At 44.2% G+C, this 20,896-nt stretch overlaps 1 protein-coding gene across 6 annotated transcripts in view; it reads left to right on the forward strand.

Annotated features, from left to right (window-relative positions):
• The window catches only part of ADGRL3 (adhesion G protein-coupled receptor L3), a 401,888-nt gene that overhangs the window by 174,837 nt on the left and 206,155 nt on the right, over positions 1 to 20,896 (forward strand). For all 6 annotated transcript variants that reach the window (XM_030449718.1, XM_030449717.1, XM_030449722.1 and 3 more), the window contains one exon: positions 5,443 to 5,656. In XM_030449718.1, coding sequence (XP_030305578.1) covers positions 5,443 to 5,656 — 214 coding nt within the window. The remainder of the gene's footprint in view (positions 1 to 5,442; positions 5,657 to 20,896) is intronic.

Here is a 20,896-nt window from a genome sequence, read left to right on the forward strand (position 1 = left end):
ATATGTTACCAGACAGAACTGTGATCTTATTTTACTTTCCAGTTTTGCCATTTCCTATATAGAATTACCCAGAGACAGTCTCACTTAAATTACCTTAACTTTTTATGGTCAAAATCTGTTATGGGAACTTGATTGGTTTTGCCAGCCATGGTGTTAAGGTTTCCAAGCTTTTCCTCCCTGGGGGAGGTGGATACAGGAGTTGCAGGTGATGGCTGCAGTGTCTTGCCACCAGCCATCCACTGCTGGATTCTCTTTTAAACCCTCTGCAGGCTAAGAGTAAAATAAAGCTATTTCCACCCTGTCTCCCTAAAAAAATATTCTGAGGTCTTTGCTACTTGGTTGTCAGTGGGTGTAGAGAAAGCAGGGGAAAGAGAGTAATATTTCCATGTTTGTATACTGATCAGAAGTGTTCAGAAAACTTTTGACACCCCAGGTTTTGTTACTTGTGAACAGTGAAAGTACTGGGGAATGGCAGCACTGTAGACTGGAGATTTGTTGGTTGTCACTATCTTTAACCCAAGGTTTTGTTTGCTGCTGATATTTTTGTTGAGATCACAGGCCAGGTATAAGGTGCATTGAGGAAAAGGGTGCCAGGGAAGCAGTGAGCTCTGTTTGCAGGCTGCAGATCCAGGTGCTCATGGGGCTTCATGGGGCCTTGACTTGGAAAAGCACTCAGGCATCTGCTCCTCTCCAGGGAGTGACACTCATGAGGCCTGGGGACTCAGTGACTGAAAGGAATTTCCTCTCATACCCATGCCTACGTAGCCTTCAAAAATAAAAGGAGAGGAAGATTTTTCTGTTATTGTTTTCTGGTATTTTTTTTTCCCCACAGAGTTAAGGTGAGCTGTGGGAATTGGAGGTACTGTGAAATGGGAGATGCAGGCACACGTCTGCAGATTCCTGGGAAATGTCTGCCTCCAGAATATTCAGTTTGATTTGAGGAACAGCAAGGCAGATATTTAACTGGACAGACCTAATCACATGTAGAGCTCGTGAAAAGAATTATCTTTATATTTCCAGATTTTAATTAACTACCTTTAAGTATACACTGACATTTCACTCTGAAAATTCTGAGCTAGAGTATCATTGTGCTGGGAAAGGTGCATACAAAATCAAATTAAAAGCTTCATCCCAGACTTTTCTTTTAACTGTACAGCTCTACCATCATGCTTCTAAATGTAATGGAGCTCAACAAGTCTCTAGCAAGCAAGAGGACAGGTAATTTAAAGGCTATTTCAGCATTTGATTAAGGACACAGTGATAACTACAAGCTCATGCCCTGCAGGCATGACAAGAGGCAATTATGTTCTGAGGTCAAAAGTGAGGGAGAGAAGAAGCACAAGATTTTGATGACTTATTTAATTTTTCAACTCCTGAAATTAGCAGAGACAAAGAAGTTATAAATTGCCCAGATAAAATCCTCATTTTCTGTTGCTGGTTCACCCTCTGCTCTTGCTTTGCCCTGCAGAAGCACAGGATGATGATTTCCCACAAAATGGCTGCATTTAGGAAACTCAAGGTGGCACACGTTTAAATGTGAAAGGGAGAGTTTTTCCTAAACTTCAGGTTCTGCTGCCTGGTGGCTGTCTGCACACAGAATCCTGGAAAAAGACCCCTGTTCCTCAAAGTAGCAGGCAGCCAGCAGCCCCTCTTGACTGCAAGCCAACAATTGGGTCACTTAGTTATGAGATTAAATGAGGAGCTTAGTGAGGGACTGAAAAGCTAGGGAGCTGCTCAAGGGAGAGACAAGTGCATTGATGGATTGGAACAATGGTGCTGTGTGGCTCACAGATGGGCCCTGATGGATTGAGTTCATACCAAACAGGAGAAGATGTTGGCTCCACCCAGAAAAAGCAGGAAAAATGTTTAAGTAAGGTTATCATACAGGGAAGGAACATCAGAGAAAGGTGTTTACAGGGAGGTAAAGAAGCCAGCCTCTCATCTCCCTTTGGAGTTCTTACTGCAGATATTAGGGTAGGTCAGAAGCCACGTGGAGCACCTGATCTGATGGAGGATGATGGCATGATAAAAAACATGCTCAATTGCTTTCTCCACTCCTCAGCTATTCCTGCAGTCCGTCAGGGGTGTCACATTTCTTTGATGTTGTATATCTAGGAAATAAATGTAGACACCCTGATACAGTGGTGAGTGAAAGCTGCCCTTCAAATGCTCAGCTGTTGAGTGGTCATGTGAGACACAAAAAGGTGAATTCCAGGAAACAAAGTCACATCTAGAAATGTTTGCATCTGTCTAGAAGTTACTTAATGAGAAGCAGGTCATGAGCTATTATTTTTGGGTAGGGGCGTTTGGTTTTGGGGTTTGACATGAAATTTTAGTAGAGCAGTGCCATGAAGGGTCATATACAGGAGAGAGGGCCAAGGTACAAGAACTCTGCTCTCACAGCTGGTACAGAAACATCTTTAATGGCTTTTGGTAAAGCTCTGTATTTCTATATTAACTGTGAGATGCTCCACCATGAGCCTGAAGTACTGCGTCTAGAGCTGCTGTGAGATCAGGATGCTATCTTTGCCCTCAGATAAACTTCCATTTTATTACAACCATAGAGCTGACAGCATTTCCTAATGCCTTATTTCCAACAAAACATAGGAGTTAAGATTAGGCAGCTAATTTCTGTGATTTTAAGCAGGGTTTTCCATCACAGTTTTATGTCTGCTTGCTCTGACAATATAGAATAGTTACTACAAAAAAAGCATAGGGATTAACAGCATTAATGGCATTACTCAGTGCCATGGTCTAGCAACCGCAACGGTGGTTCAAGGGTTGGACTTGATGATCTCTGAGGTCCCTTCCAACCCAGCCAATTCTATGATTCTGTGATGCTATGAAAAACATACCTGCTGAATGTGTAGGTCAGAGGTTTGAGGTTTGTTTTGTATAGTGGGAACTGTAAAAGGTAATGTGCTATTTCTAGTTCTCTGTAAAGTGTCCTTGGTGTTTCTGTAGCCTCCCAGAGAAAAGGATTCAAATTGCCCACGAAGTGGGCCACACCACAACCCCAAACAGCAAATATTGACTGTAAACCTCATTTTGCCTTTTTCTTGGCAGTGAGTCTAAGCACACGGCAGGAAGGGGGAGGGCACTCAGCCTCAGAGTTCTGCCAAAAGCTGCTAAAAACCTTTGGCCTCCCGTGTCACCAGTCTGCTCAGGTTTTATGCAGAAGAGGCAGAAAAAGAGAGCTCCCCACAGCTCTTCTCCAGCATCAGCAGTCAGCACAAGGCCAGTGAGAGCTACAGGTAATGCAGGCACAGTGACCTCACCCCTCCTGTCATGCAGCCCAGTGTTTGACAGAGCAGGGGCTGCTGCAGCCCTCTGGGGACAGAGCCTTTCAACCTGATTTTATACCTCTGGGTGGTGTTTGTAGGGCAGTCTCAAATTGCTGGGCTTTGCTGACTCTGCTTTCTGACTGCTTTATCTGTTCAATCAAATGTTGCCTCTGAACTGCACGTCTCATCCTTCCTCCACTCACCTTGCTGTCTACTGACATGAAGCCAAGGGTAAGAATGAGGTATGGCATCCCAGAGGTGCACACTTCTCCTCCTGGTCTCCTTCCTTCTGTAACAGGAGAACTTGGTTGCAATAAGAATATACTGCATTACACAAATGGATGGTGCAATCTGAGCTCAGATCTTGGGGAAGGAGAACATCCTGCATGACCCAAACCAGAAAGCTGTGCTGATTGTAGAGGCTGTTATTCAAGGTTACATGTGAGTCTGTCTTGGGAGTCTGGCAATTAGTCCACAATTCTGGCATGTCAAGAAGGGTTTGATATTGGAGTAACCACTGCAAATTTACAGAAATGAAAATGTTTCTCTGTCCAATAATACGAACTTCATGGAAGGCTTCATGGAAGTCAGAGTAGTGAGTTGTACTGCTGCCTGCCTGGCAGACAGCCACAGCAGGCTTGATACAATTAAGGGGTATTCCAAACAACGTCTGTAGGCTCTCATTTTCACAAGCAAACTCAGAGTGTGTGTGTGCACGTGTGTGTGTGTGTATCATACAGAAGTTTTATGGAAGAAAGCAGTAGTGCACTGGGTGGGATTTTTGGTTTCGAGGCTGGCATTTTGGTGATTCCTATAATGGGGCCGGGGGGGAGGTGAGTTGTTGAAAGATGCTCTGTTTTGGATGGGCTTGGGATCTGGTAGAGGGTTAAACCTTCCCTCACTGCTCTCTGACCATCACACTGATACAGGCTTAATTTATGTGTCGATTTTTCTGGTTGTAAGTAGTACAAAATGGAGCCAGAAGGGCACATAATCCCTGCAGCTGGAAACCTTTCTGGTGTAGATTGAGCTTTCATTCTTATGGAATAAGGAAGGGAAGGGGATGCTTTTGTTTCAGCTCATGGCTGGTGTGCTCAGCTGGAAAACAAGAATTCGGTTCTCAGCTTCACTGTGGATTTCCCATGAGGTCCTCTGGAAGCTGCATAACCATTCTGTGGCTCAGAGGAGAATGATAATGCACAGCTACTTCATGTGGGTATTTAGGGGATTAATACATTAATGTTTGTCAAGCTGCTTTGGATCAAAGAAGCTGCAAAGATGGGAAATATTATTGCTTCTTATCATGTGAGTTTATTTACTAATACTTCAGGGCTTTTTATTTTTTTTCAAGGCATCTCAAAGCATGTTTTTTTTTTTTTTTTTTTTTTTAAAAAAAGTGTAGCTTGGATTTCTTTTAAAGCAGGTCAGATTTCAGAGAGTGCTTTGAATTAACAAGTATGTGCCAGTGTTCAACATCCAGACAGATCTGATGCAAAACTGAGTCTGAACTGTAATCACCTGGTATCCTATATTCTGGCCTTTCCATGGAAAACATCACTGCCCAGTACAAAGCCCAAACTTGGGTGCAGTTGCCAGAACCCCCAGGCCATCTCCCAGCAATCTGCAGGCTATGGCAGAAGCCATTAGGCTCATGTTTTCTAGGGAGCAAGAAAAGGACCAGGAGCAATGCAGATGTTATTACATCTGCAGTAGGACAGATGCAATCTCACCGAGCAGGTGGGATTGTGGTGCTTGGATTGCTTCATTGTCAGAAAATTTCCCCTGATTGATCAGGTACAACATGGGACTGTAATTTTATATATCAAAGCTAACGAGCTTTTCACCTGGTAAGTGGAAGTAATAACAGTGCCATAGTTTCTATTTACCTCTTTCAGGAGGGGATTTCTAAAGCCCTGTATAAAAGGGATCATTTGCTGATTTTAGAGATGAGAGAATGAAGTGGCTGAGTGGAGGAGCAGTGGTTTCCCTGGGCAGCCCACAACCTGGGGATCAGACCTCGTTTCCCGGGACCTCGTCTCGACGCTCCCGAGATGGTCTGGGTACGGTGTGGGGATGCTGCCTGCAGCTCCACATCACTCTGCTTTTGCTGCTTGCCTCAGCCTGGAAAAGCAATGGTTCTGTGTTTGTTTCCCTGCAGCTTTCAGCCGTGCCCCAGTGCCCATGGCTGTGGTCCGCAGGGAGCTGTCCTGTGAGAGTTACCCCATCGAGCTGCGCTGCCCCGGCACAGACGTCATCATGATCGAAAGTGCCAACTACGGGAGGACTGATGATAAAATCTGTGACTCTGATCCTGCTCAGATGGAGAATATCCGCTGTTATCTGCCAGATGCCTATAAGATTATGACTCAAAGGTATCATATTTAATATTCTTCGTTTGCTGACTGTTGGTCTTTTAATCCAGTGTGTGCAGACCAGTTTGTGTGTTTGCCTGTGGAATTGCAGGTGCTTTGTATGTGTGTGCACAGAGTCAAAGCTGTCACTGCTAAACCCTGGGTTTAGCAGAATTGGGTTAGCATCGTGCAATATAAATAACATTTTCTGTGAGTATTACCAGTCAGTCATCTTGATACCCTCTGTGTCCCAGCCTGACCCCTGGAATTCCTAAATATCAAGGCTCTTCATGACCATATGCGTGAGGTCATTCTCAAATGCACATTCACATTTTTCTGTGCTATGTTCAATAATCTCCTTTAAACAATCTTTTGTGTTCAGAATAACATGCACGTTTTTCAAGGTACAAAGAAAAGTCTCCATCATTCTTCCATCATCATGTCTTCCATTCTCCATCATCATGTCTTGCCTGGCTTAGTTTTGGGGGGATCTGAATTCCCAGCCAAGGACTCCCACTCACATTTCTTTATTCCAACCTAGAGGAATCCTGGTTATGGAAAGCTTTTAACTGTTGCTGCTTTTTTTTTTTCATTGTATTTTCTGCTGGGGGAAGGATTTGTTACTCACAGCTCTTAACATGTAATTGCATTCAGACTATATCTCCTAATGATGGCACATGGATAATTATTCAGTACATTTGGGTGTTAATTAAGCAATAATAGAAATTAATGTTTCAGGGTATTAATAATGGCATCGACACAGGCAAAGTGTTGTTTACTGAAGTCATAAGGAAGTTTGTGTGGTGAGTCAGTGGCTAAGGCAGTGCAAGGTTTTAATGCAGGATCTTGGTGCTGATTGCTGTCAGACAGTTTGCACTGAGAATGGAGCTGTGTGAGGTACAGAAAAGGCAGTGGGAGTTGCATCTGTGCCTGACATGCTAGCGGCTGTTCTTGAACTCTCTTGAGAATTACTCCACATTGAGCATTTGGATCTCAAAATGCTGAGAGGTCTCATGAAAAATGTCCTTTCCACTGCTTATGGCTTCCTTAAGCACATTCTTTAAAATGAACCTTCTCACACAGCTGGTTGAAGTCCTGTCTGTAGGATTGTGCCACTTGGATATTCAAGACAAACAGAAAGGGTAACAAGGTGAACTTGGCGTGGTTTTTAGTGGAATTACTGTAATTCTCCGGTTCAGGTTGCTGCTGGCTTTAAACAGACACCCTTAATCCCCTACATATTGGCAGAATAAAGCCATGGCATCCCCTTGGTGGGCCATTACAAAGTGTTAATATTTTTATATATGTGTAGTGGAGTCTTCTAGGCCAGGTTGGATGGAGCTTGGAGCAACCAAGCTGGTGGGAGGTGTCCCTACCCATGCAGAGGGGTTGGAACTGGATGAGCTTTAAGGTCCCTTCCAACCCAAACAGTTCTGTGATTCTATGAAGCATTTAAAAACTAAAAGCATGAAAATGAAATGTGTTCTAAAGGTGCAAAGCAGTCTGCCAGCTCACAGTTCTGAGTATGCCTTAGAGCTCAGCCTCTGAAAAAAGAAATTTAAAAGGATAATAGTGAAAGCTTATAGTTGTGGCACTAACTATGGCATTTTCTTCTGAAAGCCTCTACCTGCAAAGTTATTGAATTGAGCAGCATTTGGGTGGTTTTGCAGAGGACTGCAGGCTTTAATCTAATGAGCTTTTCTTTGGTTATGCTATGGGGTATTATAGCAGCTACTGGAGACTGAAGATCCTTGTGGCATGCAGATTACCTGCATGGTAATCAAAGCTGTCTGCACATGGAAAGAAAAATGGGATGTGCAGTGCATGCTTATTGTTTACTGGTTAATTACTACATTGGTAAGTCCCTTGTTAGGTTTCAAACTAAATGTTTGAGGTTTTTTTTGAAAACTGGTGACAGTTTTTAATCAGCAGTGCTCTAGAGCTGACTTAAGACACGTGAAGGCATGGGCTGTGGGGAGGGGGAGAAGGAAAGGCAGGAAGAGAAGTACATGTGAGACAGACATGTTAGTGTGTGAAGCTGCTTAGGCTGCAAGTGGGATTTATGGCAGGTATTAGCAATTGCACCCCCAGCACACTCATCACTCCTTCCCCCCAGAATTGAGCTAGCATGCTCCTTTCTTCTGTATGCTTATTTAAATTAATTCAGCAGACAACTAAATGGGGTTATTTTGAAAGGGAAATGCATCAATCTGATGGTGTGTTGGTGGAGCCCCCTGAGCAGAGGAAACACAAGGAGTTCTTACTGCAAGTGTTGCCCTGAAAATCTCTAAAATCTTCAGAGTACTGCTCTGAGTAAAGAGCATTTTACCAGCTCATGGGAGCTATTTTATTGGAAATTAAATCTCTTGGTTTTTAACTTGCCAGCTTTTCCTTCAAGCATTCAAGAAGCAGCTGTCCTTAGAAGCTGAGAAAGGGTGCAGTATGGACTGAAGCTTTTCTGACACATTAGAGAAAAACTGTATTTGATGCCATGTCTGCTTTGAGGGCTGTAACAAACAAACTCTAACCATGCCCATTGTAACTGTGTGCAGTGTGCCATGGGAGACTTTGCTATGCCCTACCTTGAGCAGCTGTGCCACAAAATGAACACATCATCCATGCAAACAGCCAGGGTTCTCTGCAAACAGCAGAGAAAAAGCAGCATCCAAGTCCCATAAGAGATGCCTTTGTTTTTACAGTGTTAACACTGCTGTTTAGTCTATTAAAAAGCACCCAAAAGGAAAAAAAAACTAGATTTTAGTGTGTTCTTTTGGGTTCCTCATGGAATGCTCTCCACCAAAGAAGATGCCCTGCTCAGAAAGACAAAATCTGTGTGGGACTTGCTGTGTGCTGGTGCTGTGACTACAAGTCAGTGGGAGGTGCTTATCTCATCAAAGTGCCTCAGGAATTTCAGGCTGCATCATGGACAAGGGAATGAAACATTTGCTTGCCTCCTCCTTGCCTCAAACAGATATGCCAGTGCATGTTTGCTTTTAAGGGACACAGTTAGATGTTTTCTGGAATGTTTTGCTGAATGTTTTCTTCCCATCTACTTCCCTGGTTGAAGCCAATGGAAGGAAGATGGGTGGTCAGGTTTTGCATGCTTGTTGACAGCCCTGTGTGCTGTCAATACCACCTGCTGCATTTAACTTTAATTTAAACCAGTCTGGTTTTACTCAGCTCCTTCTCCTTTCCTATAGGCTTTAACCTTGAACGTTAAAATGGGGGGAAAGTCCAAGCAGCAAAGCTGTTATGCAAGCACACATCCACAGAACAATGGCATTTTTTGCCTTCAAGCCAAGATCAAGGCTTTCCTTTTGCTTTCCAGATATCAGGAGTAGAGGGATTCTTGCCTACCCCCACCAGCATCTGCTGCTCTTAAGCTGGAGAAAGGAAAGGGGGGATGGAATAATAAGACAAAACCAGCAGGCGTGAAAGAGGAGCCAGGGAAGAATGTTCACATCTCAGCAGCTGTTCCCCAAATCAAAGCAGAATTCTTCTGCCTTTTCAAAATTTGGATGGTAGAAAGCTCTTACTGTGGAGCTCTCTCATATCTCTTGGCAAGTTAGAGAGCTCAGTTTGCCAAGGGGGCAGCTTTTGCCTTTTGCAACAGTAGAGCATTGCAGAGCTCCTGTGCTGCTGTTGCTACTTCTGGCTTGTCTGTGAGGGCTGAAAATAGCTCAGCTCTCTCTTCTTTTCTTCCTGAAGGGACCACTGGACCCATTTTGTGTCCCACAGGCAAGACCTCTTGCCCAGACCTTCCTGCTGCTTCCAGGACAGAAGCTAGAGGACGTGTAGCCTGCAGAGTGCAGTGAGATGTGTGCCTTCTGCTCTGCTGCAGCCTCTGCCCTCCAGCAAAGGGCCCTGGTTGGGGTCAGGACCTGGCAGGTGGGTGCTGCAGCTCTGCCAGGCTCCTCCACTGGCTGAGCAGATGGAGAATTTCTAGTAGCTCCATGGGAGGCACAGCTGGGAAGCCCTAGATGCCATGCTGGACTGCAGTTGCTTAGCTGAGATAGTTTCCTTTAGGTTTGAGACTCATCTGCACACTTTGTCCTTGTGGTTTCAGTGTTGGCATCACTGATGAAGCCTGCAGGTCAAAACCCAGAGTCTAAAAAAAAACAAAAGAAAGCACAATTCAAAGTGTAAGACTGCTGTCAGCTGCTTACTGCTCTCAGATTTCTTTCTAGTTTCATCAGAGGGCCTGATCCTTTTACATAAGGAGGGAGGACACTTGCAGCTCTCCCAGTAATCAGAAGGATGAATGGCAGGCACTTGGCACAGGGTGGGTAAGAAGGAATTTGTATGAACCAGCTTGGATTACAGTGCAAAAGATTTTTCATCTGCTGAAGGGCTGTGTTTTGGTTTTTGTTTGATCTGAAATGTTTGCCATTTTCACTGTAATCATCCTGCATCTCCTGGGGTGCTGTTGTTGATGTGATCAGCACCTCTGACCCTCCAGACCTTTGCCAAATGCCAGTGACCCACTCTTGCATTGGGAAATAAAGAGGAAGGGTTCTCTATGTTTTACAGGTAGGGTAATTCACATTAATCCTTCATAAAGTGGCCACTGGTTTTGAGCCTACCAACTTTGGGATGTTCTTATAGAGCCTGTTGTGTTGCTTAGCTTGTCCTGTGGCACGAGGGGAGGATGTGCTGGGCAAGGAGAGCTGCAGAGCTTTATGCTCTCTGATGGCAGGGCTGTCAGTAGAACTGGATGGTCAGACTTCAGCTGAACTGCAGCACAGTTGCCTCAGGCTCTCTAAAATTAATGGCATATTCCTCAGGAAGGAGCCCCCTGCTTAGATGCTGTCATCACCTCTGACTCTGATACTGGGTTCCCCATTTGGTAGGAACCCCCCTCTGCCTTCCTCTGCATCCTGAGTGCATTTTGTGAAGACTGCCAAGATACTACTCATTTTTCTAAATTTGCTATCACACAGATGGCATGGGAAGTGCATTTCTGAAGGACTGAGATGCTGCAGTGGAAAGCTAGGATTTTCTCTTTCTGTGAATCATAAGTCTGGCACTTTGAGATCACCACATGAAAAGCATAAATATGGAAAAATACTCATGTTTCAGTTAAGCAGCAGTTTCTGTAGCCAGTAGAAATGATCAGGGAATACTGGAGCTCGTGTTCCCTGGACTGCAATTTTAAAGGGTAGAAAATGAGCCTCCACTCTCGGTTAAACAATCTGTTTTCTCACCCTGAGGAAAGATATTTTAAAATTAAGCAAAATCTTATCTGCACCTTGACCCTGGGACAAGGGCACACAGACTATTTCTAAGACAGGAAGGAAATAGAAAACCCCAGCAACCCAGTAAGTGCTAGTGGAGCAGTGTGCATTGAGCTGTTGAATCACTTTAAAAAAAGGTTGCTATTTCCCAGCCTCTCCAGTCTTAATTTATCCTATCTCTTCCTTTCCTGAAAACGCTATCAGACCACAACAGAGGAGTAAATTCTGAAAGTGGTAGCACCCTGGAATTGCCCTGGTCCCTTAGTAAATCAGTGGGTGTCAGCCCCAGCATCTCAGCTGATTGTAGCTGCCATGGTAACAGATGAGGAGGAGGCAGTAGTTTCTGAAGGTAATTAGGTTCCAAGCTGTGGAAGGCTCTGTAGATCAAAAAAAAAATTGCTTTAGGCTTCCCCAGGTACTAATTGGTAGCTGTGGCAAGCTGTAAACCACCCCACTTAAAATAAATAAATAAGAAGACAGTTGTGTTGTGCCCTGGCTGCTATGGCTTGGCTGCTGTTAGCAGGTGACTCCAGTGCTCTGGAGAAGATCCAGGCTTGAGCTGAGAAAGCTGTGTGCAGCTGGTGGCCTCTGTGGCCAAAGGGGAAAAGGCCTCCTTGAAGTCTGCAGGCTGGAGGCAGATGAGGAATTGATCATAGGTAGTAAACTAAAATCAGCTCAGAAAAGAACAATTGGAATTTCATTTTTTTTTCCCCTCCCTTTTGTTTTTTGCTCACTGGCAAAGTGAAGACATGAGATGATCTCTTGGAAAATCACATCCCAAGGTGTCCTCAGAAGTGCTGAACACATCATGATGTGCTGAGCACCGTGCAGGTTTATTACCCCATCCATTACTTCACTAGTGTGGAAGTGGTCAGCTCCAGCCTGTCAGGGGGAAGAGACCTGGCAGCCCTTGGCAGCATGCCACATGGAGCTTTTGCCAGAGGGAGAAGACCTGAGTGAAAAATGCTCCTGTCGTCTCTTTGGGTTTTTTTTTCCTGAACATTTGAGAATGGCAGCTGCTAATTTCTACCCAGGGAGTAAGTGGTAAGCAAAGATGGAGATGCTGCTGACAGTGGTGTCCACTGGTAGAAAAGTGTCCTGCATTTCCTATCACGTTGCAGGAGCTGGGTGCAAACACACAGGAAGCCTTTGTGTTACCACAAGAAGGGCAATCATGCATCTCTAGGGCATGGGACACTGTTCTTTGCTTTTGTTGGAAAAGGTTTTGTACTGTGAAAAGCATGGTCCAAGGTTCCTGAAGAACCCATGGCACCTCCTGCCCATTGCCTGAACTGCTGAAGTGATCAGCATCAGAGATGCTTCTGCTCAGTCTGCCTGGTGTGACAGCCTGACAAGGCCATCACAGGGCTTGGTCTTCACATGTTTGTCTTTTTGTCATGAGGCTTATGTTGATTTAGAGCATTGCAGGTTAGTGTATAAGATTTATTCAGGCTAAATGCACTTGTACCGTTGTAAGATAACAAATAAATAATTTTGGTTTGAGAAGAAAGATAGAGGCATGCTCCTTCTCCAGTTAGTATTCTGGCTGGAAATCAGGGCTTTAGGGCTGTGAGGTAAGATGACTTTGAAGTAATGCATCTATATCAGTTTCTTTTGGCTTTTTCTTTCTTCTTGTACAAAAGACCTCAGTTAGTCTGTGCCTGAGGTCCAAACTGGGCTAATACACAGGAGCTTGCCAATTCTCCAGGATATTTCAAAGTTTCATTCAGCACATTTTTGACTGCTTTGTCTGGAGCTTGAACTCCGTATTCTCTTCTAAGAAGTATAAAAACCATATAAAAAGCAGTGTTGGGTTATACCACACCCTGACTGTCTGTGTGCCTGGCTTTGCTGTCCTTCTCTGCAGGGCTGGGAGTGCTCTGGGAGGTTGGCATCCCCAGCACAGCTATCTGCTGACACCCTGAGCAGACAGAAAAACACAGGGGCCGGGCACAAATCATTTGCTTGCCACTGTCAGAGTTATGGAGTGACACAGGCAATGTTCCCAGACCATCAGTTAACATAGGCCTTAAATTTAAATGTGAGCTTTGTTGCTGGCATGAACCGGAGTTTATTCCAACCCGTTTGGGGGAAAGAGGGAACAAATGGCTGTTACTGGGAGTAGTGACCCATGAAAAGGTTTTGCTGCCATTCTGATTCAGTAGGAGGGTTTTATGTAGCAGTAAGCAGACTGCATAAGAGATATTGTGCCACATCTGTGATGTAAAGGAAGAGCAGGATATGGAATTTATTATTAGAGCCATCTTCTATGCATTATGCATAAGATAATATATTGGTGCCAGTAATATACAGTAGAAGCTTTAATTCAGCCAGAGTCCTGCTGACAGTGTAGACTGGGAGACAGCAAGTGGTTTATGGGCAGTAGTAGAGCCTCTGGACTGAATTACAGCCTCAGTGTTTAGTCTGTTACTGAGAGTTGCAGTTTGTAGGAGGCAGTATATTTTGTGCCTTTACCCAGGGTAGGACCAGTGACAGAGAAGGAAAACTTTATTGCAGAGATGCTGTGAGGAATGGGAGGTAGAGTTATGAGCAAGAGAAATGCAGAAAACTATAAAACTAATGGCAGGCAAGAAGGGAGGATTTGGAGCTGGCCAGAAGGGATCACGCCACGATGGGAATAGGGTTTCCCCAGGCAGCTGTGCTGCTCCTGTGCCCTCTCTTGCCCCCCACGGGGCAGGACACAGATCCCATAGTAGGCAGGGACTGTCTCTGCCACCCCCCTGCCTTTTTTCATCCTGGTTCCTCATAGCTAGGGATGGGCTTTCACCCCAGTGCCTAACCTTTTTTATATCCTTTCTAGATTTTCCTTCCTAGCATTAATTGCAATTGCTGGCTATTTTTGCTGTCCATATAAATGGCCAAATCCTTTCTAAATCTCATCAGGTCCCTGGCAATGATGACTTCCAGGAGCATTAACTCCAGGATAATAGCTTATTGTGTGAAAAACGATTGCTTTTTTTCAGGTTTTAATTTCATTATCATCCCCCCTCAAACTCTGAAGAGAAAGGCATCCAAGGTACCTTTTCCATTTCTGTCCATTAGCTTGTATGCATTTATCATATTGCTTCTAACTTGCACTCTTCCAAAAATTTCTCCTTATGGGAGTTGTTTTGAGGTTTTGTTAAAGGTGTGAAATTTCTCACTGTTTTTCCCTCAATACCCTCCAATTCTGCATTGCCACATTTGAGACAAGATGAGCAGTGCAAGCTTTGCAGTTCAGGCTGCATCTCCTTCAATGTACAGGCAAAATGTAATTTTTATTATTTACACTTTGCACTGGCCTCATGAATCCTACTCAAACGGTGAAGTCCAAAAGGACTTAAAAGGAAGAAAAGTGTTGTTTGTGATAGATTTGAGAGTCTGAGGCCATTTCTCTTTGGAAAGCCTGCTTCCTCTCTTGCTTTCCCCAAGTGGCTTTGAATAATGCAGAATGTCCCGTTTGCCTCAAGAGTATTAGAAACCACACAAATATGATTACATCCTTCCCTAAAGCACCTCTTCTGGTCCTGATAAATTATGGGCTCTCCTGGTCACCTGGAACAGATTGTTCCACTTAAGTGCTTACCCTGGTGCCTAGCTAGCACTGATGAAAAGTAAAATTTGATCCTCAGTGCTACTACTGACAATTATGGTGAGTAAAAAACAACCATTAGGTTGGAGGGAGCAGGGTTAGTTCTGAAAAAAAATACAGTGCTTGGTGCAGGTTTGATTCATGCCCATCAGAGCACTGCAGTCGTGTCAGGGGAGTCTGTGGGCCGGAGGAGTGACTCAAGTTGGTAGCTCCAGTGGTTTTCCCAAGGGTAGTGGAGAATTGCATGTACAAAGGTAAATGAGTAATCATTGCTCTTGGGGGAGCTGGGGATAAATCCTGGTTAGGGTCCCTCAAAACCAGAAAGGCTCCTTGGCACCCTTTTGAAATCCTGGCAGGGCTGTGACAATAGCTGAACATGGGCATCTAATGTCTGAGACACCTTGAAAAAACCCAACCCCCTTAGCTACCCCTGCACACAAAGAATACAGAGCCCCTTCAGTGCAGCCAATTAGACTGAGCTCTGCAAAACCCATTTCAGTTTATGGCACTTGTGTGAAAAGAGTTAAATTTAGGCACCAAACTGCCCAGGCTAATGCCTGTCCTGTCAAGCTGCCATCCAGAAAACACTTCTGGGCTTGTGTAATGCCATGCATGTGACAGGAGCTGTCTGAAGCTGTCTGAAGACAGCACAGAGGTAGAAACATTCCAGATCTCCTCAGACTTCACTTTTTGTGGCCTGGATTGTGTCTGGGCAGCCAAAGCACCCCGGGAGTCATCTCACCCAGGTCCATAGAACTCAACTCTCAAGGGTTTAAACCAGATGAAAGCACCCAATGCAGCCAAGAGTCTGACTCCCACTGAACTGACAGGAGTCTTGGGTTCCCAGTGTCCCAGATTTCTTTTGGAAACGGAGTTTCACTCTCAAGTGGCTCTTGTGCCTTTTAATTATTTTGCTCATGATCTAATTTGGATCTGAGGGATCCCAGTTTACAAACAGCCTGCCTGACAGCGAGCTCTGAGTTTTTAAATTCATGTGGTTGGATAAGATGAACGTAGTGCAGTTCTGATAGGGTTTTCAGTCAAAGCTTATTCAAATTGAGCATCAGTCAGAGGGGAAGTAGCCTCAAGCATGAAGTAGGAGTGAGGAGGTGCCAAAAACCGGGGCTCCAAGAGCCACTGTTGTCTCACCATTCAGTGAGAGCAGAAACTTTTAGCTGCCAATTTAATGCACTGAGGGGGAAAAAGCATTATTAAGAGATGAAAACCAAATAACTCCCTTTTTCAGCTGTCTTCTGTGGAGATGTACAGAGATATGCAAATACGCAGAGATCGATCCGGAGTTTAAAAACTGATTTTTGAGACTGTGCATTAAAATATGTGGGGACTGGGTAGTGCCTTACATGTCTGCTTCAATTATCAGGAATAATTCACTGAGTAGAGCATGGCCGCTAAAATGAATGAATAAATGAGTTTGAGGAGAATTCCTGCCAAATCTGTGTTTTGAGGCTCTTCTGTGCAGCAGAATTAATTCATGGCTTTTAATCATGTTAGTTTCTTTCACTGTTCCCTTGCATTTCAGCAGCCGAGCATCTCCACAATGAATTTAATTTCCTCAGAGTTGGTATGGGAAATCCTGATTGTGTAACCTCTCTTGACCCAAGGTTACATCTTAATCCCCTTAGTCCCAGGGGGACACCCTCAAGTTTGGCAAGGACCACGTGGTTTTCCAATGTGTACCATATTGATAACACACATACAAGGGCTCGGGACCCTTCTGGGTTCTGATTTGAATTCTGGGCATGTCAGGCATTTTTTTCTTCTTCCACGAGGAACAACATTCTCAGCAGAGTTCCCCTGCATAATTTCAGTGCCAGTGTTTCAGCAGGAGCAAGGCAGCTGTGAGAGAAGAATGCGAAATCAAGAGCCCATCACTTTTTGAATATTGCAAATTTTATTAAGTGTCTTAGAGGAAGGAGGAAATCTGTAGGACAGACAGGGCTTTGGTCACAGTCCAGTGTTTCTCATCCAGAACAGAAATAAAAGCTGCAGTGGCTGTGGTGCTAATTTAAAGACATGCTCAGCATTGGAATGGCTGGAGTGCTCCCTTGGCACTGCGGGGTCTGGGGAAGGCACTGAAGGGTTCTGACATCCCTGTGCTGTCACAGGAGCCATCGTCAGCTCTTGGTTGCCCAGACTGGGTCCGGGGGAGGACTTGACTAGAACAAAATGGGTGTTTGGACCATACAAAAAGTTTTGAGAAAGGAAAGTCAAAAAGTTTTGAGAGGCTGAGATCTGCAGATGGGAGGTTTGTTGATCCTTTGTAGCAGTGATAAAGTGTGGCTGTCCTAGCTTCTGCTGCAGTTAAAAATAAGCTGAAAAGCAAAGATGGTCTCCTGCTAAATTTGGTTGCCATGCAGTGTAGCCTGAGTGCCTCTGTATGATAAAGTTATTGCAGAGGTGGTTAATTTGCTTTGCAGAGCAAAGAGTCACAGGTAAATGTTCTTCCTGTAGATTGACAAAAGTGTACAAAATCTAGTTTGGTTACTTTAAGTATTTTATTCTCTGCTTCTTTCCTCCTCCAGATGGCTATTGCCAAAATAGACTGCATACAGTATGATGGTTTAAATATATGCATGTCTTTGATGTGCAACATTTGGCATGTTTGTATAAACATCTATATTGACTGCATATATGTAGAGAGGAATGTATATATGAGAAAGTCCAGCAACATGTGCCCCAAAAAAATAGCAGATGACAGCCTGTTTTAAAGAGGAAACTTCACAATTCTTGCCTTCCAAGAGTAGAACTGATTTTGACTCAAGGAGGTAAGCATATCTGCAGAGAATAAACACCACTAGCAGCACCCAGCAGATTCCAAAGGTGTTGCAGCATACCAGCAAATCCAGACTGGTTTACAATGCACATTTTTGTTGGTTATTTGGTTTTCTTTGAAAACACAAAGCAAGCAAGAAATTTCTCCTGGATGCCTGTTTAGATTGTGCTGCTTTACTGTGCTCAAGGCCTTCAGTCTTCCCAACTCCTCATGAGGTGAGGTCCCTGACTTTTGCTATCTGTGCCAGAGTAGCAGATAAATCCCATGCTCATGTTCCTGGCCTTGGGCTGTGCCCTGAGATGGCAAAAACCCTGAGCACGGAGGCTTTGCTGCAGTTTCAACTCAGCTTTGAGTAAGTGGTCATTCTTTGCTGGGGCATCAGATGGTGTGCAAACCAATCTGAGCAGCACAGCAAGGTGGGAAGGGCAGGGCTGTATGCAGAGGGAGGAAACCAGGAGAGTTATAGCCTGGGAAGTGTTGGCCCTGGGCAGTGATGTTTCTAACGGTGTCTGGGAGCACTAAACCCCTGATTCTGGAGGGTTTGGGTTCCAAGTGCTGCTGTGCATTAGCAGCTCGGTTCCATCAAGCACATTGTCCCATCATGGTCATCCATGTGAGTAAATATTTGCAGGATCCAGCCTGTCACTTTCTCAGGTACCTCGTTACAGCTTTCAGGAGGCCACAGGGAGGACAGAGAAGGAAGAGACACATGCTGGGCAGAGGGGAGAACAAGGAGCCTTTTAGAGTGAGACCTTAGTTCAAGGAATTTGCTTTTTTCATCATGTAGTAAATTCATCAGTTACGTACAGCAGAGAAGTTGATTTATGGCTGTTAATTATATTGAATTGACAAACAGAGCTTCTAGAAATTTAGTGGCCAAAATTAAGGCCTCTCCAAGCATTACTAGATTAGACCACTTAAAACTATTCCATTATTTATCCAGTGCAAATGGGATTGGATATTTCTAGAGTGATGCCTGTGTATCTTTAGACATATTTTATTATACAAGTGATTAAAACTCTGTTTGTAATTCTTATTAATTGCCTAATGGCACAGAGGTAGATGGGAAAGACCTTGGCTGAGGCTTAAGAATTTTTAATTCTGGGGACTTCAGAGGAAAAAGACACAACACCAAAATAGCATAAGTATCTCAGTCTGCTTTGAGCTAGTGCTCTCTTCCTCTGCTTCCCATAAACTTCATCAGCATCTGTTTGTAAAGGTGTTAAAGGAATGAAAAGAGAGGCAATTAATAGCACAGTACCTCTGCATTAAAGCACAGTATTACCCATACAGACTGCTACTTCTATTGCTGTAGCATGGAGATCAAGTGATGTTCCATTATGATAAGCTTTGCATACATGTTGTTTCCCACCCCAAAACATCAGTGTGTTTTTTGTGAGCAGTCATGTCACTTGGCTGTGTCATGGCCAGAGGAAATGAGTGTGCTGTAAGTGGCTCATCCTGAAGTGCTATCCTACCCAGAAAGCAAAGGAAATAATTAAGATGACATGAATTATGGAAAACAGACTTGAATAAAGAGTGACAGAAGGGCTGGCTTTGACAGCTGGATGTTAAATTAGATTTGTTTCTGTTGTTATAGATGCATAGACTGTTTTTAAATGTATAATTTATTTAGATTTATTTACGGGGTAGAGGAAAGAGACAAGAAATCCCTGATGCAGAGAATTGAAATAATGAGTTGTTATACACACATAAATAGTCATTACAAAATATTTTATTGGTCTATTTTGACCGTATTTATAAGGACATCCTCAGACTCCTTGAGTCTGCATTTTACGTGCATGCTGCATTTTACCCAGCAATCCTTACTGCATGCTTAATTGAGCTCAGGGCAGGGAGACGTGAGTGCTTCTGACTGCTCTAGCTTGGCTCTGGGGAGGGAATGAATTTTTCATCTTTCCCAAAAGAGGATTTATCCTGAATGGCTGTTTCTCAGGCTGTGTCCTGCTGCTCCTGCCTTTCAGGAGGCCAAAGCTGTGGGTGTGGGTGAGCTTTGTGCCTAAGGTACAAGGTATGAAGTCAAAACATCCCCAGAGAAGTACTTGAGGTACATTTTAATGGGAGGGGGGAAACGGGGCTGGGGGGAAAGGTAATTTCCAAAGCCAGCCTTCAGGTGGTTGGCTGAAGGAATATTGATTCACTGGGTAATGTTCATGTGTCCAGCAACACTGAGGACCAGGGATTTGTACAGTGCAGGGAGAAGGCTTTCAGATGGGTCTGGGAGATCCACTCAGACTGTGTCCTGGTGACTTCTCCACTTACACAAATGCAAATACAGGTTACCACTATACATCACAAGCTTTATATTGTTTTTAAGCAGGAGTATTCAGCAGCCCATCCTGATTTTATGGAGATGGAATTAGAGCAGTGCTTAGGACATGAGTAGTCCTGAAGCAGACAGTTGTGGTAAAATCTGCCTTCAGGGCTAATTCTTGCCTCCTCTCTGATCCTTGCTGTCACTGACTCAGTAGGTTTCACCAGATATAATATTGGGGCTGTTGTTCTCTGTTCTATTTGTTTGACATCTTTATGTTGTGTTAGATCTCTTGGGCACCCTTGGGGCAAGTGGCAGAGGTTTCTCCTCTCCTAACCAGCTGCCTTGCTTTGGTTCTCTCAGTGCAAACACCTTCTGGGCTTTTGCAGACTTGGCTCTCAGTTTTCTGTAGAGAGATTTCTCTTTTCCTGCCTGTCCGAGGCCTTTGCTTTCCTGTGAGTTGTTGGGAGTGAATTGATGTCACTGAATCTTCTGCTGATCCTCTCTGCTGCAGATAGATTTTATGGCTTTGCTGCTGACAGCAGGGTTGTCTGGTTGTCTTTAGGTGGTTGTTTAATTCCAGCCATGACACCTGCAGTGACATGCTCAGGAATTTGTCACTTTGGGCCTGAAAATCACAACATGTGTGGTTGCTCACAGACCTTTTGTGGCACTTGGGGATAGCCCAGACCTGAGCCTCTTTCTTTCCTGTCTTTTGTTTGTAGTCATGAAGTAAAGCAGAAGGAGTTTGTGGTCTGGAAGGCACACAGAGAGATTTCTAGGGAAGTATTTTGGCAAGGAGGCTGGAGGGAGGATCTGAGGAAGAAGGGGAAATCCTCTGGGTGAAGGCAGATGAGCTTGATGAAATGGATGCAAACCTTGGTGTGGATTGTCAGGCACCTGACTCAGTGATACTCCATGGCCTCTGGCACGTGGAAGAAAAGGAAAGAAAAACCTTGCCTTACTCCCATCACACCCTGATTAGATTGTACCCATGGAGCAGGTGTAATTTAATTTTCTCCAAGAAACTCAGCATTGCTGAGACACTAGAGTGGCTTCACAAGCATCCCTGTGACTTCACTGTGCCTGCTCTCGTGTTATCCCTCCCATTTTCCAGTTGATAAGAGCCTCTGCCTTTCCCTTTGGTGGATTAAATACTGTAAATTCTGTGATGAGGGGCAAAGCATTCAGTATCTGGAGCCCTCTGTGTACCTTATCCTGGAGCCCCTTCTGTGTTCTTAACGGTGTTTGATTCATACTGAAAGGAAATTGATGGCCTGAATCCTCCTCACATAAGAGCTTCATTGTTAACATCTCTTGTTCTCAGTTGCCCACCCTCCCCCCTCTTTTTTTTTTTTTTTTTTTT

The sequence above is a fragment of the Calypte anna genome, chromosome 4A, assembly GCF_003957555.1.
Source record: "Calypte anna isolate BGI_N300 chromosome 4A, bCalAnn1_v1.p, whole genome shotgun sequence".
In the NCBI taxonomy this organism is placed as follows: Eukaryota; Metazoa; Chordata; class Aves; order Apodiformes; family Trochilidae; genus Calypte; species Calypte anna.